This window comes from Myotis myotis, unplaced genomic scaffold, assembly GCF_014108235.1.
Source record: "Myotis myotis isolate mMyoMyo1 unplaced genomic scaffold, mMyoMyo1.p scaffold_m19_p_10, whole genome shotgun sequence".
Lineage (NCBI taxonomy): Eukaryota > Metazoa > Chordata > Mammalia > Chiroptera > Vespertilionidae > Myotis > Myotis myotis.
The window spans coordinates 7,245,461-7,260,923 of NW_023416314.1; the positions used below are offsets into that span (position 1 = coordinate 7,245,461).

A 15,463-nucleotide genomic window follows, 5' to 3' on the forward strand; every position below is an offset into this window, starting at 1 on the left:
GGTTCTCAACCTTCTGTCCCTTTAAATACAGTTCCTTATGTTGTGACCCAACCATAACATTATTTTCGTTGCTGCTTCATAACTGTAATGTTGCTACTGTTATGAATCGTCATGTAAATATCTGATATGCAGGATGGTCTTAGGCGACCGCTGTGAAAGGGTCGTTCGACCGCCAAAGGGGTCGCGACCCACAGGTGGAGAACCGCTGGGCTAAAGGGACACCGGGTCTCGGTCGCTCCTCCCACCACGCACACACCCTACTTATAAGAAAAAGAGGCGAAAACCTGGCGTCTATTTAGGGACCACGGCTGGTGACTCGGAGCTCTTTTCCTACCTCCCTCTTCCTGGGCCCCCACCGGAGATGCTGGCCCCCAGCTGGGCACTAAAGCCCGAGGATAGCCAGTCGGAGCGTCCCTGGCCACGCCCACCCTTCGCCTCTCGCCCCTGGCCCCGCCCTCAGAGCCCTCGCCCCCGGCCCCGCCCCGCCCCGCCCCAGCCAGGTCAGTCGCCGTGGGCGCACAGCGCCATTTCTTGTGCGACCCAGAGCGCCTCAGGTCAGTGCAGCGGGGTGGCCCGGGTCCTCCCTGGGACCTGGTCCCGATCTGGCTGTCAGAGCCAAGCAGAGAACGCAGGTTGGGGCCCCAGCCGATGGGTCGGGATCCGCGGCGGCCTGGGACCTCCAGGGCAGACGCCCGGGCTCTTGGACGCTGCAGAGCGGTTGCCGGGCAACGGTGCCCTGGGCCCGCGCGTCGCTGGGCTCCCTGCGGCTCAGTCCCCGCGGGCCGCAGCTCCTGCAGAGTGAGACTTGGGGCGCCAAACGCGTCACCCAGCCCGGGCCTCGTGCCGAGTGGGTGCCTCGCCCAGCCGTGCGCGCCCCTGGACCCTGCCCTCGGAGCAGAGGGTCGGCGTCTGTCCTGGAAGCTCTCAGCTTTCCCTCCGAGTCCTCCTAACCTTGGGCAGTTAATGCACTTCACTGGGCCTCAGTTCCGTGGGGGTCTGAAATGTTAGAGCTGGGAAGAACCCTAGTTCATGTATTTAAGCCGCACACCCCACTCCTGTTTAATAGGTAAGGGTGCCTCGCATTTGTCACCCACAGTGTACCTGGAGCTTTGCATTAACCCCAGGATTGCCCTCAGGGTTTGTATTATCATTTGCATGGGATGAATGAGGACTGAGGCTCAGAGAGGTTGTGCGTTTAGCTGAGGTCACACAGCTTGTAACTGGTGAACAAGTAAACCGCAGCTTGTTTGTGGCAGATTGCAAATCCCCAGTTACAGGTGCATTATACGACTACTGAACCTAGTTGTCAATCAGAATCACCCGGAGAGATACAAGATATTTCTGGGTACTGTCCCGGGTTTACTGACCAAGGAGCTCTGGTGCTAAGGCTGAGGGATCTGTATATTTAACAAGTTTTTGGATGATTTCTGTGGTCCGTGGATGAATTTTTGGGAAACACTGGGTACGCCATGCACCTCTTCACTCAAACAACTGTGCGGTAATAAATCTAACGTGCCGGGAGAAGAGAAGTCACTGGTGCATGGCGCCATCAAATTCTAATCCCTTCCACCAATCTGTAGTTCCTCTCCACTCCTCAGAAACAAGCCAGATTATATTTTAAACAGTTTGGACATTGAGATGCAGATTGTCCCACCTCTGGTTACATGGCCAGGTCCCAGCTTCTGGCTGAGCCGGTCTGTCATGGTCAGAGTTAAGCATTAGCACCTTCCTCCATCTCTGGAGGCCTGCCGACTGCCCTCCTGCTCCCCTTCCCACCAGGTTCAGAATCACAGGGGTTGATACTGGCTTTGGAGGAACATTTTGCAGAGTCGAGTCTGCCGTGGAGGGAGGCCTGGAAGCTTTCTGGAGGTTTCACCACAAATAGTGAGTGAAGTCCCTTGGCCTTAAGAGCAGTCAAGTGAAATCGTCCCGCTGTTATCATTCATGACATTTATAAACAGATTTGTCTTAAAAATAACCGCTTGGCTCTTAGTCCTAGAAGGCTAATGAACCTGACAAATTCTGTTTAGAGTTTCATTATTATTAATTGCCATCATTTATTCTGCCTTCCTCAGGGATTCTGGTTCACAATGGCTGATGAACAGGAGAAAGACTTGGAGAAATTTCTTAAAAATGTGGATGAAATCAGTAAGTTCCAGTGAATCGTAAACAAATTATATCCTACTTTAGAAAGGTGGAGCGACTAAAAAAGGAATGATTAAGTTTTTTCTGGGTTGCCTGACAGGTTTATTATGACTTAAGAAAAAATGTGATAGAAATTAAACAGAAAGGGTATTGAGAAAGAAGTAATATTAGAGCCTGGAGGATTTTCTGGCTGTTCATTGGTATCAGAGAAGCTGTTAACATTCTGTGGGAATTCAGGCCGATCGCCATATTTTGCTTTTTCCATATTTTGTCCCCTTCATGTAGAATCAGGTCACAAGGAGCTTCTGTTTCCCCATGGCCAATGAGCCTAGCTGTTCCCTCGAGATCACTCAGGTGCCCCGATGATCAATCTGGGACCCCTTTTGTTTTTAGAGTAGAAGTATTTGTGTTTTTGAGCCGCAGAGGCAAAATCAATGGCTTTCCCTTATGATCGGTGAAATTACATCGATGGCTGATGGTTAGCATATCCTGTCTTTCTCTAGGCAATGCCCTTCCCCAACTAAGGCAGTGGGATCTCAAAGAACATACTCTGATCCCACAGACCACATTCAAGAGATTCCAAAGCAGTCAGTTCCTATTTACACTTCAGGGAACTTGTCTGAGATAGAAATAAGCAAACAAACAAACTTACAAATCCAATAGGAATGTGTTGAAATAAGCCAGAGAATCTGCCGGAAGCAGATGCCAAAGAATAAAATAGTTTTAAAAATAGTTTGGGTGACTTGACAAATGATATATTCATAATGTATTCTTTGTGTTTGTCATGAGCTTCTCCTCTGCCCATCCCTAAATGTCGTGCTGTGGACTTCTGGCCTTGGCCCACGGCTCATCTTTCTCTTCAAGTGATCTAGAAACTCGCAGTGTTAACTACCCCGTTTGCTGATGGCCCTCACATCTCAATTGCCAACCAGCTCTTGTTTCTGAGTCGACTGCCATCCCCACAAACACTGCAAATTTACCGCTTCCAAAGTTGTTATGTCTTCCCTCTCTGCCTTCCTCTCAAATAAAACCTGCTTCTCCTACCTTCATCTTCCTTCTGGTCTCAGTAGGTGGCTCCACCACTCAGAAATTTACAAGTCACGTGAGACTCCTCCCATCTCTCAGCCCTGAATCAGCCGCAGAGGTTGGCTCCTCTCTCCAGCTGCATCCTCCCCAGCCCTCCCTTTGTTCTGGTTCTCTTACTCAGACTGTTTCAACAACCCTGATTGTTTTTCCTGCCTCCAGGCTTACACTCCCCACAGAGTAATGTATCTAAAATGCAAATCTGACCCAGACACTTCTCTGCTTGGATTCTCTCCACAGTCACAATACATTTCAAGTTCTCATCAGGACTTAAAGGCCTCCCATGACCTCTCCTTACCTCTGGTCTCCCAAACTCACACTTGTGCAGCAACAAAATGCTTTCAGTTCTTTAAACATATCCTAAGGGTTCATACTCTGTGTGATGTCTTTGTCATTCCCTCTGCCTCCCCATCTTTCTTTATCTGGCTAACTTTCGTTCATACTCAAAGTTCCTTCAGACACTGCCAATAGATCTCTCTGTGACGATGAAACCGTTGTATAACCTGCCCTGTCCACTATGGTAACCAGAAGCCACGTGTTTATGGATGCTATACATTCATGTCTTGAGTTCTTGCTATGTATTGAGTATTGCAAATAACAGGAGAGTACAGTAACAATAAAAAAGAGTTACTTTCCTTTATGGTATCTGCCATCCAGTGGGGAAACAGACACTAAACACGTAATTTCAAGTGTGATGTATGGTACAAAGAGAGACTTGCAAAGTGCAAGAGACTCTAACTCAGTTTAGGGAGGTGTAGTAATCTGTTTGGGCTGCCATGCAACATATATTTTTTTCCCCAAGTTCTGGAAGCTAAGAAGCCCAAGATCAAACGTTCTCCTCAAATTACTTTCTACATTCAGTACAACTTATTTATTTTAAATACTAGTGGCCCAGTGCACAAATTCATGCACATTGAAAGGAAATTAATTAGAAGAAATACTTTAATATTGCTATTTTCCCTTTCTCTGTAGTAAAAGTGTCAGAGATGAAAGAAAATTAGTAAAATGTACATGAAAATAATATATAAATTGATTAATAAATAATAACAACATGATATAACAACAACAAAGACATGATATAAAAATAACAAAAACATGACAAACAGTGTCCCAAAATTCACGCAAGAAGTAATTTTGATAGAAAACAGATTTATAATTAAAAATTGTAAATTTTTTATTGATTCATAAAGTATACAGTATAGGGTTATGTATGGAATAGCATATCGGGTAAATGGCCTCCACAGCTTTGCTGGCACATATGCACTCTTTTGTTATTGCCTGAGCAGCCGCATTTTCAAAGAAGAATGGTCCAATGATGCCTCCAGCCCAAAATCCGCACCAAACAGTGACATGTTGTGGATGCGTTTGTTTCTCAACAATCACTCATGGATTTTCTGAACTCCAAATGCAACAATTTTGTCGATTAACCAAGCCATCAAAATGAAAATGAGCCTCATCGAAATTCAGCCACATTTATGCAAAACGGTCATGGAAAATTTCAACAAAAGAATGCGTATGTGCCAGCAAAGCCATGGAGGCCATTTACCTAATATGCTATTCCATACATAACCCTATACTGTATCCTTTATGAATCAATAAAAAATTTACAATTTTTAATTATAAACCTGTGTATTCTATCAAAATTCTCGTGTGAATTTTTGGACACCCTTTATAAAAACAATATTGATAAAAATCAATGACTGATAAATTTATTAAACTTATTCTAACACTGGGGTCAGTATCAGACGGGGACAAATCAATTCTTGGAATCAGAACAACCTCTCTTCCACAGATCCTGTTAATACATCAGCTTCAATTATGTTAGGTCACAATTTTTTTATAATAAATCTAGTACCATTACAAAGACCCCATTTACTGTTAAGATTTCTCAGTAGCATGATGATTGCACCTACTTTCAATTCTAATTTATGACACGGCATTCTGAAAGGAGTAATACTTTTAAGAAATTCGATGGGAAATTTTTTTTTTGGCATCATCCATTGAACCTAGTGTTATTGTGGATTACACTGTCTTAATGCAATATCCATTCCCCAGCCTTTTTCTCCATGTGGGAAAAGAATAGGATACATCATTGCATCTAATGTAGGAAACAGGATACTGATTTGTTTCATTTTAGTGGCATTGGGATTATTGGGATCTGGTTTACAATGAATGAGCAAGTCCCTTTCAAAAGAAGGTCCTCCATCTTCGTTTCTGATTATGACGGCAACTTTGGTTACACGGGGATAATTATATCTACCCAGATCACTATTACGATCATATTTAATCACCATTGTTATTTCCATGCGATGCTGCTGCTTTCTTTCAGCTTCAATATGTCAACAAAAACAACCAAATTCACGATCGACAATGACAGATTGAAACATACAGGTGCAATTGGCACCAGCGACAGCTTTATATGTATCGCACATGTGTGAGTCAACTTAGCCTTTTATAAATATAGAATAAACTTGCTTAATTAGACCTGCTTTCTGATGTAGCTAAACTTTTTCCAGCCCAGTGAAGCACCCCAACTTCTCTTTCAGGTAATGTCAGCAACACAGCAGTAAATATCAACACGAAGCAGATTATTATTGTAGACCACACAGGGAGAACAAAGGGTGAAATATTTAACTATAGCAGTGTTTGACTGTATTCTATGCAGTGAGAAAACCTGAAGTCATTTTCAAGGTCCACCATTTCTTCTTTTCAGTCGGATCAAGTTTTTAAGCTTTCTAAATCTCTGTTTTCTGGCTAATGAATAGAAAATAGGATTCCACTGAGTCTCCTATCTACCTACTCCAGGACTTCTGTGAGGATTAAATGAGATAAGGCATAGGAAAACACTTCACAGACATTTGGTTACAGTGTAAAGTGTTCCCACCTGAGGCTAGTCATTGCTAGGGAGAGGAAGCCAGGTGTTGCTACTTGACATCATTACCTGGACAGTCGGACACTTAGCGTATTAGCCTCTTATATAGATAGTATTTTTATTGATTTCAGAGAGGAAAAGAGAGAGAGATAGAAACATCAATGAGAGAGAATCACTGATTGGCTGCTTTCTGCACACGCCCCTTGCCCCCCCTCCAGGATCAAGCCTGCAACCCAGGCATGTGGCCTGACTGGAACTGAAACCTCCTGTTTCATAGGTAGATGCTCAACCACTGAGCCACACCCACTGGGCTACATTTAGTAAAATTTAGGTCAAAATCCTAAAAGTGTTTTGTTTAGAATTTAACAAGCTGATTCCAGAGTTCATGTGGAAGATCAAAGAGCTAAGAATAATCAAGAAATAAATAAAAATATAATCAAGACAATTTTAGAGAAAAATTAGAAGGTGGGATAGCTCTTGTTACCAGATGGTCAAGATTTATTATAAGGCAACTAGAGGCCTGGTGCACAAAATTCATGCACTGGGGGGGGGGGGGGCCCCCAGCCTGGCCTGTGTCCTCTTACAGTGCGGGAGCCCTGCGATTGATCATCCCAAAGAGGTAGGCCCCACCCACCCATCCGGGGCTCCTCTATGTATTGCCCCAAAGACGTAGGCTGGAGCTGGGGGTCCTGCCTCCACGGCACACGTGCGGGACTGTGGGAAGCCTGGCGGAAGCTGCTCAGAGCCATCTTATGATGGCGTGAGGGCATCAAGCGTGAGGGCATGGTGACTACTTAGACTTTTATTAGTAAGGATAGTAATTATGCATGGAAGTTTGGTGCTGGGAAAGGTGAGTAAGCAGTAGAGTGGAATGAAGAGCCTAGAGCAGATTCATATATGTAATGGGTGGCACAACACATCAGTGGGGAAGGTGGCAACCTTTTAACAAATAGTGCTGCTGCCCTACACAAGGTCAACTCCAGATGGTTTAACTACCTTAATGAGAAAAACAAAACTTAAAACTTTTAGAAGACAATGCAAGATAGTGCATTTGTAACCTTAAAATACACAATAATTCTCTTCAATACTCTTTTGAAAAACAGATGAAAACACAAAGCACACCCAAGGACAAAATGTTCACAACTACCTACAATTAGTTCAGAATATATAAAGAAATCATAATAAGAAAAAGACAAACAATAGAAAATTGGCCAAGAATAGGAGCAGGCAGTGTTAGGGTTTTGGCCAGTGACACAGCCTGTGAAAAAATTCACAACTGAAAGAACAGAAATAGGAGGTTTATTTTGCTTTCTGTGAAGGGAAAGGGCCAGTGCATTGCTAATCAATACAGGGGCTAGTAATAAACAGGGGCCTGCTCTTTTAAAGGATGATGGCTGCTGTTGCTAGGTGACAAGGAAGGGAGGGGGGATTGGAGGCTGAGAGGGAGGTTGCTGTCCTAGGGAGGTGTCTTATCAGTATTTTTTTCAAACTTGTAATACATGCTTAGAGCAAAAGTTATGAAGAGTTCAAAAGAGGCTTTTTTGAAGAGGAGGGGGGAAGGGAACTTTCTACTAATTATTCCTGAGTTGTAAAAACAGCAAGGAGGAGGGGTATGCAACAATATAACCTTGAGCCCTAGCTGGTTTGGCTCCGAATAGAGCCAGGGCTTGTGGACTGAAGGGTCCCAGGTTCGATTTCAATCAAGGGCACACGCCTGGGTTGCAGGCTCGATCCCCAGTAGGGGATGTGCAGGAGGCAGCTGATCGATGATTCTCTCTCATCATTGATGTTTCTACCTCTCTCTCCCTCTCCCTTCTTCTCTAAAATTCAATAAAAATATATTTTTTTAAAAAGAATATAGCCTGGAGAGTAACTTGTCTTGCAATTTGAACAGAGGGGCTGTTTGAACCACAGGAACTAGCAGTCTTGGGGTTTAATTACCAGGTGCTTCTCATAAATTGTGGAAGGCCACAGCAAAGAAAAAGAAGGCCTTCTTTTTCTATCCTAATAGGCAGTTCATAGAAAAGGAAATCCAAATGGCTTACAAATTAACAAAAAGATTCCCAATCCCAGTCATATCCAGGAAAATGCTACTGAAAATATTATAGAGATGTTCTCATCCATGAGCATGGTGCAATTTAAAAGTTTGACAACGGCAAGTGTGAGAAAGGAAGTAGAACCATGGGAACTTGTGTAGACTGCTTGTAGGAGTAACAATTGATACAGCAATATCCTGAAAAATATCTTGCATATGTGCACAAGGGAATATGTACACAGATGTTCAGTTTAGCATTTCTGTAGTAAAAAAATTAAAATTGCAAAACACCTGGATGTCTATCAATAAGAGCATGGATTAACTATGGTTTATACCAGCGGTTCTCAACCTGTGGGTCGTGGCCCCTTTGGGGGTCGAAGACCCTTTCACAGCGGTCGCCTAAGACCATCGAAAAACACATATATAATTACATATTGTTTTTGTGATTAATCACTATGCTTTAATTATGTTCAATTTGTAACAATGAAATTGGGGGTCACCACAACATGAGGAACTGTATTAAAGGGTCGCAGCATTAGGACGGTTAAGAACCACTGGTTTATACAGTGATTTAAATGAATCAACTGGAACTATCTGTAGGTTGCAAAAGAATGCACATTTTATGAAACCATTTATTTAAGATGATTAAATACACACACATATGTAGCAGTGAAAAATGCTCAGTCTCTGATTCTGTCTAAATTCTAGCCTGCATTGTTCCCATAGCCTTCAGGCAAGTAGCTCCTGCTATAGATATGCTAATCATTAGAGGAATTCTGCTTGAGCCTAGAGTTTTTGGAAGAACAGCCCCTTGCCATGAGGTATCTCTCCTGAAAAGGTGGGGAAATATGTACAAAAATAATGTCTGTTTATCAAAGATTTGCAGGAACCTTGAGACTGGACTCAGATCATCAGGGGATTTAGAGATTTTGTGCTCTTCTTCAGATCCCTGTGGTGCCCAGATGTCTGGGGTCAGGATCATCAATCACCGTTTACCCCTCCCACCCCTCACCCCCCCCCCCACCTTGATTTAAAAGCAGCCTGAACTTCAGGCTTGAGGAAGATGGATTTGAGGAACCTGTAAGGACCCCATATTCTCAATTGGGCATCTTCTCTGTCAATAAACCTTTCCTTACTCCAAACTCTGAAGTTTTGAATACTGGTCTTTTAAAGTGTCAGGCTGTGGGAACCACACCAGAGTCCCGGATGGTCAAGGCTAATTAGAGTGTGGAGGCCTTGTTGATAGTACACCGGATGGCCAAGGCCATTCTGAACATGGGAATCTTAATCAGAAATGTCCAAGGACTACATAGCTGCAAGGCCACGGTAATCTCATGGTGTGCTGTTCCCTTCTATAGACAAACGATTGATGTCATTGTTGGCAACTAGCCTTCTTTGTCTAAGGAGTATATATATACGTGTTATTGACCAGCCAGTGAGCTAGAGAGAGGAGAGAGGCAGCAGGCACAGAGGTGCTGCTGCGATGTAAGACTAAGAGCTCATGGACAGCTTAGAGATAGCTACCAGGTGAAGCCAGTATAGGCAGGGGAAACAGGAGAAGCTGCTGAGCCAGGGAGGCTGGAGAGCTCGGGCAGAGAGCTCAGGTGCTGCTACGATGTGAAGTGGTGAGTTTAGAGGCAGCATGCGGCTGCTCAGATAATAACGGGGTACAGAGACTGCTATTACTGTGTGGGAAAGATATGTGTTTACCAGCTGGTATGCAGCTGTCTATATGGGATTGCTGTGAAGGACTGTGTTGTCTGATGGCTATATGGCCACTGGCTTCTGCAACAAAGACTCATATACCCACAACTTCTCATGACTTCTCCATCTAAGACCTGACATCCAAGAAGGTCCAGCCCTAGGCAGAGGAGCTTGGACCCAACAGTTAGTACAATGGGCAGGGTTTGAGAAGGAACCTGCCCTGGTACTTGGCGTCGTCGAGGAGAATTCAGAAGAATATATGGACTCAGAGCAACTCAGGATAGCAGTGCTGTGCAGTGCTCTTCTGTCTCTGACACAGGCAGAGGAACTAGAAGCACATACATTCTAATCGATCATGAAAATGGTCACTAGTTCCTTTCTTCCCATCTCTTGCATCTGGGTTGACCCTGTGACCTGCTTTGGCTAAAGGGATCTTTGTAAACATGACACAAGCAGAAGCTTGAAAAATAGGTGTGCAGTAGGGCTTGCTCTCATGCCACTCTTAGAAACCCATGCCAGGAGATGAGAGACACTTTCCCTAGAAGAGAGCCACTTGGATGACTGACAGCTGGCCATGAACATGGATGAGCCCAGCGGAAACCAGAAGAACTGGCCTGTTAAGCCTAGCCCAAATTGCTGACTTAGAGAACTGTGAACTAAATAAAGCTAAATAAGTGGTAGTTTGTTTTAAGCACTAAGTTTTTGGGTGGTGTGTTATGCAATAAAAGCTAAATGATACAAAATCCTAAACATTAAAACAAGCTGGAAAGGGATACTTATTAACTTACAGATGGTGTGGGAACAAAAAATGTCAGTTATATTACTCTTTATTTGTTTGAAATATTTAACAACTAAAAAAGGTTTAAAATTACCTTGAAAAGTCTTTGGAAAATGAAGAAATAAGAACAGGAAAATGCCTTTGGAGAGACTGAGAGTGTATAAAAACCAATGGGAAGAAGCTGGTAGAATGGGAGAGGTTGAAAATATTGAGGAGAGGGCGTAATTAGTTGGTGATGCAAGGTTCCTGATTATGCAAAACAGGATGGTGGTATGGTCAGCACAGGACGAGAGATTAGCTTCATTAGCAGGAGGGATACTCTTTCTGTGCAGTGGGAAGGAGGGCGGGTATGGATGTGGGCACTCTAGTGGGAAAGAGAATGGATGGTGGTCCAGTTGAGCTAGACCACCTCCCCCAGGCATCCATCTGTTTTTCTCTGTCAGTACTCAGCATCCCTGATACAGGCTCAGAGAATTGAAGAACTGGATTCATTTAGAGTTGGAGTTTTGCCTAGCAGGTGGGGTGGTGACCAAGTGATGGACCATGGAACCTAAGCTGGGTGGGCAGTAAAGTGAAGACAGATAAGGGTAGGATTAAGGGCTATTGTTTAGTAATGTTAGAGCTGCCTTTACCTATTTGTCTCCCGCACAAGATTGTGAGCTCTTTAAAAATAAGGATCTTTTTAAATCATTAGTGTTACTGTAGCATTCTGCATAATATCTAACTCATAATAAGCTCTCCATAAATTGTTGAATTAAATAAGTGCTTAAAATTCTGTTCCTTGAAAGCCATGATTAAATTCACCTGCACATTTTCCCAAGCAAAACAAATCCTGTTCTTAGGGGTGTTTTTTAATTGGTTCTAATAGCTCTAATTTTTGTTTTCTATTTAGAACCTTCTTTAAGAAATGGGTAGATGTTGGTTAAAGGGTATATACTTCCAGTTGTAAGATGAATATGTTCTGGAGACATAATGTACAACATGGTGACTATAGTTAACAATGCTGTATTATATAGTTGAACATCACTAAGAGAATAGATCTCAAATGTTCTCACAACACACAAAAAAGTAATTATATGAGGAGATGGACGCACTAGTATTAACTAAGCTTTTGGTAGAAATCATTTCACAACATGTATCAAGTCATCATGTGTACAGCTTTATATGTCAACTAGAGGCCCAGTGCACAAAATTTGTGCCTGGGTAGGGTACCTAGGCCTGGCCGGCAATCAGGGCCAGGGCCGATCAGGTTCCCCGCCTCCCTGCCTCCTCCTCCCCTCAGCACCTGCGTGCCACTGCTCCTGGTCACCTGCCATGTTCCACACCGCCCCCTGGTTGTCAGCGCACATCATAGCAAGCGATTGAACTCCTGTTCTGGTGGAACTCCCAAGGGGACACTGCATATTAGCCTTTTATATATATAGATTAGAGGCCCAGTGCATGAATTTGTGCACGGGTCGGGTCCCTTGGCCTGGCCGGCAATCGGGGCCGATCAGGGCTGGCCAGCCAGGGAGAGGGACCTCGGGAGGTTGGCTGACCGAGGGAAGTTGGCTGTGGGAGCACACTGACTCCTGCATTGAGCACCTGCCCCCTGGTGGTCAGTGTGCGTCATAGCGACCAGTCAACTGGTCGTAATGGTTGCTTAGGATTTTATATATATACACACTAGAACGGGTGGGCAAACTTTTTGACTGAGGGCCACAATGGGATCTTAAACTGGACCGGAGGGCCGGAACAAAAGCATGGATGGAGTGTTTGTGTAAACTAATATAAATTCAAAGTAAACATCATTACATAAAAGCGTACGGTCTTTTTTTTTTTTTTTTAGTTTTATTTATTTCAAATGGGCCGGATCCGGCCCGCAGGCCGTAGTTTGCCCACGGCTGCACTAGAAGCTGGTTGCACAAAGATTTGCACAATAGGCCTTCCTTCCCCTGGCTGCCGGCACTGGTTTTCCTCCGGCACCCAGGACCCAGGCCTTTGGTCCAGCCGCAGCAGAGAAGCCAAGCCTCTTCAGTCTTCAGTCTTCAGCCTTCACTCCGCCCTGAGCCTTCATTCTTCACTCCATGCCTGTGTATGCAAATTAACCGCCATCTTTGTTGGGTTAATTTGCATAGCTCCTCTGATTGGCTGGTGGGCGTAGTGGCGTGACACCAATTTGCATGTTTCTCTTTTATTAGTGTAGATTAGTGTAGGTTGTATCTCAATAAAGCTGGAAAAATAAGAGTTCTCCCTATGCCTGCTCCACACTGTGCTTTCTAGTGCACAGTCTTTCCTATTGAAGACCTAGTTTGAATGGCTCACGTCTGACTTGTTCTCTAGCCAGTTTAATCCAGGAGATGAATTCTGAAGACCCAGGTGTGCAAGAGAAAGCAATCCTCAAGACAGAAAAGAGGCTACTGGTCACAGAGGAAGACCAAGATGAGGACGGATGCAGGACCACCTTGAACAAGACCGCGATCAGCCCTCCACAAGCTCCTGGGAAGGTTGCCTTTTTCGGTTGGAACTTATATACCCATGCACAGTGAAGGGCCTGTGCTGAGGCGGAGCAGGGAGTAGTTTAATCTCAGACTGTCTGCTGAGGCTGACAGTTTGTTTTTTTTCAGATTCACTAGATGTATTTTCCATAAGGAAGTATAAACCCTGATTTTATTTTCCTTGCTCCCTCTGGTCATCTTTAAACAGTCCTTTGGGTTTGTTAAAGGGAATGACCCTAGTCTCCACGTGTAATTGCATACAGTGAGGCCTTGACTTACGAGTGTCCCGACTAACGAGTTTTTTGAGATACGAGCCGTCTCTCGGCCGATTTTTTGCTTTGAGTTGCGAGCTAAAATTCGGGTTACGAGCCAGCTTCAGATACCCCACCGCTAGTTGGCGCAGCAAACATCACAGTGAATGCCACATCAGCCCAGCATCACGTGTCTCACTCATTCACTTTTTCATTTGACATATGAGTAATTTGAGTTACGAGCTCGGTCACGGAATGAATTAAACTCGTAAGTCAAGGCCCCACTGTACTTATTAGTCAGCATTGTTTCTGAAATTTGTTTCTTTGCTTTTATGATAACCTGTGGCCTGCAGAACGCAGATGAAATGAACGCAGGTAAGGGCGGCATCTCTCTTCCCAATGTGTATGACTTATTTAGGATCAGTGTTTACTGACTGCAGCTTCCAGACCCTTAAATTATCGCCTCTGGGTTTACAAACAACCCATGAGCAAAAACCTACTGGTCACCCAGTTCTGTGGCTGGTGGTCAGAGGGAACAGCTTGGAGGCTTCTCTCTTTTCTCCACCCAATCTTTTGTGTGAACTGAATTCAGCTGTTCTGTATCTTCCAGTTTACACTCAGCTGCTCAAGGGATCAGATCGTTTTTGTTGCTCAGCTCAGAAGCTCATTATGCTAAATAGAACAAAAAAGGCTTCAGAGAAAAACTCTTTTTAAAGACATAATTCAAATTTGAAGCATAGACATAGCCATCATGTATAATAATACATGACACAGATTACCATGTCAAATTAAGATGATTTCATTTTAGTTATGTGTGTGCGCATGTGTGTGTGTGCCTACATGTGTATGCATGAGAGAGTGGCCCTAATGCCTTAAAGTAGCTTTCTCCCAAATGTGAGATAAGGAACTGATTATAGTATTGGCTTTTTCTTTTTAATATTTGAAATTACTCTGCTGTCAGAGGCCTTCTTGGCATCTGTGGAGAAGGATGCAAAGGAACGAGCCAAGAGAAGAAAGGAAAACAGAGCCTTAGCAGATGGTAATTGTCAGCCTTCGCTTTTCCATAGCTGGAATGATTTGTGCTGGAACCAGTCTATCTGCTGATGTTTGAGGACATCAGGACTCCCAGTGGGTGGGTTCAGGGGGACCTCGGCAGAGGGACCTGACCAGGCAGGAACCATTGATGGCCTGTCTCCTGACCCTGATGCAGCGAACAGGGAGCAGGACATAGCTGTCGGTCAGCCTCCACAGTCCAATCTGTTTGCTAAGCATGTGGGCGGACTTGGCAGGTCAGATTGAGCAGTGCTAAATGGCACTGGGAACATAGGGAGGCATGGGAGTGAGGTACACTGGCTGGCCTAAGGCATAGATGAAGAGGTAAAAAAGAAAAATGAAACTAGAAAACAAAGGTATGAGAAGGGAGAGGAGAAATGAAAAGAAATACAAGTTGCGTGTGGGGGGAGCACACATGACAATGCTTTCAGTGTTGACTTTATACCACCCAGTAGCACGTGAGCTGCAGACTGAATGATAGCATATTCACTGGAAAATTTGTGGTTTGACCCTTTTTATGACATCGGATGTGTAGACTTGGTCTTTGTGGCAAGCTTGGAATGGGTCTCAGCCCTGAGACAGGAACATTTACTTTTTCTGAGAAGCTTCTTAGAAGATTTGGGGTGAATTTGGAGAAAGAAATCCTTAAAGAAGCCAATCCTGAACTATCTGACATGAGTGACAGGTCCCCGTTGATGGATATAAGCTGTGCCCTTCAGAGTACGGTCGGAAATCAGGGGAATAAAATCTGAAAGCATTTTGCAGTGTGTAGAGAGCTCACCTGTATGACTTGTTCTCATAGCCCTCAAAGGAAAAGGGAATGAGGCATTTGTCAGAGGCGATTACGAGACCGCCATCCTCTGCTACAGTGAGGGTTTGGAGAAGCTGAAGGACATGAAGGTGCTGTACACCAACCGAGCCCAGGTCAGTGAGCCAAGCGGGTCCATGGGGTTTTCTTAGCAACAAAGTTGAGAGCCTTGTGAAATCTGAGAAAGATGAACCTGGATGGTATCCATGACAACTGGCTCTGTTTGGGGTGTGGGCGAAGCTGACTTGTATGGAGCA

General features: G+C 44.2%; 1 protein-coding gene across 2 annotated transcripts in view; it reads left to right on the forward strand.

The window, feature by feature from the left end:
* Positions 1 to 516: 516 nt before the first annotated feature.
* The window catches only part of TTC12 (tetratricopeptide repeat domain 12), a 50,074-nt gene continuing 35,127 nt past the window's right edge, over positions 517 to 15,463 (forward strand). The window contains exons 1-6 of one of the 2 annotated variants that reach the window (XM_036324404.1): positions 517 to 554; positions 2,076 to 2,148; positions 12,940 to 13,103; positions 13,699 to 13,720; positions 14,307 to 14,384; positions 15,201 to 15,322. In XM_036324404.1, the coding sequence (XP_036180297.1) occupies positions 2,091 to 2,148; positions 12,940 to 13,103; positions 13,699 to 13,720; positions 14,307 to 14,384; positions 15,201 to 15,322 (444 nt within the window). In that variant the 5' untranslated portion in view covers positions 517 to 554; positions 2,076 to 2,090. Of the gene's footprint in view, positions 555 to 2,075; positions 2,149 to 12,939; positions 13,104 to 13,698; positions 13,721 to 14,306; positions 14,385 to 15,200; positions 15,323 to 15,463 lie in introns of those variants that run through there. The other variant, XM_036324403.1, reaches the window with a different exon arrangement.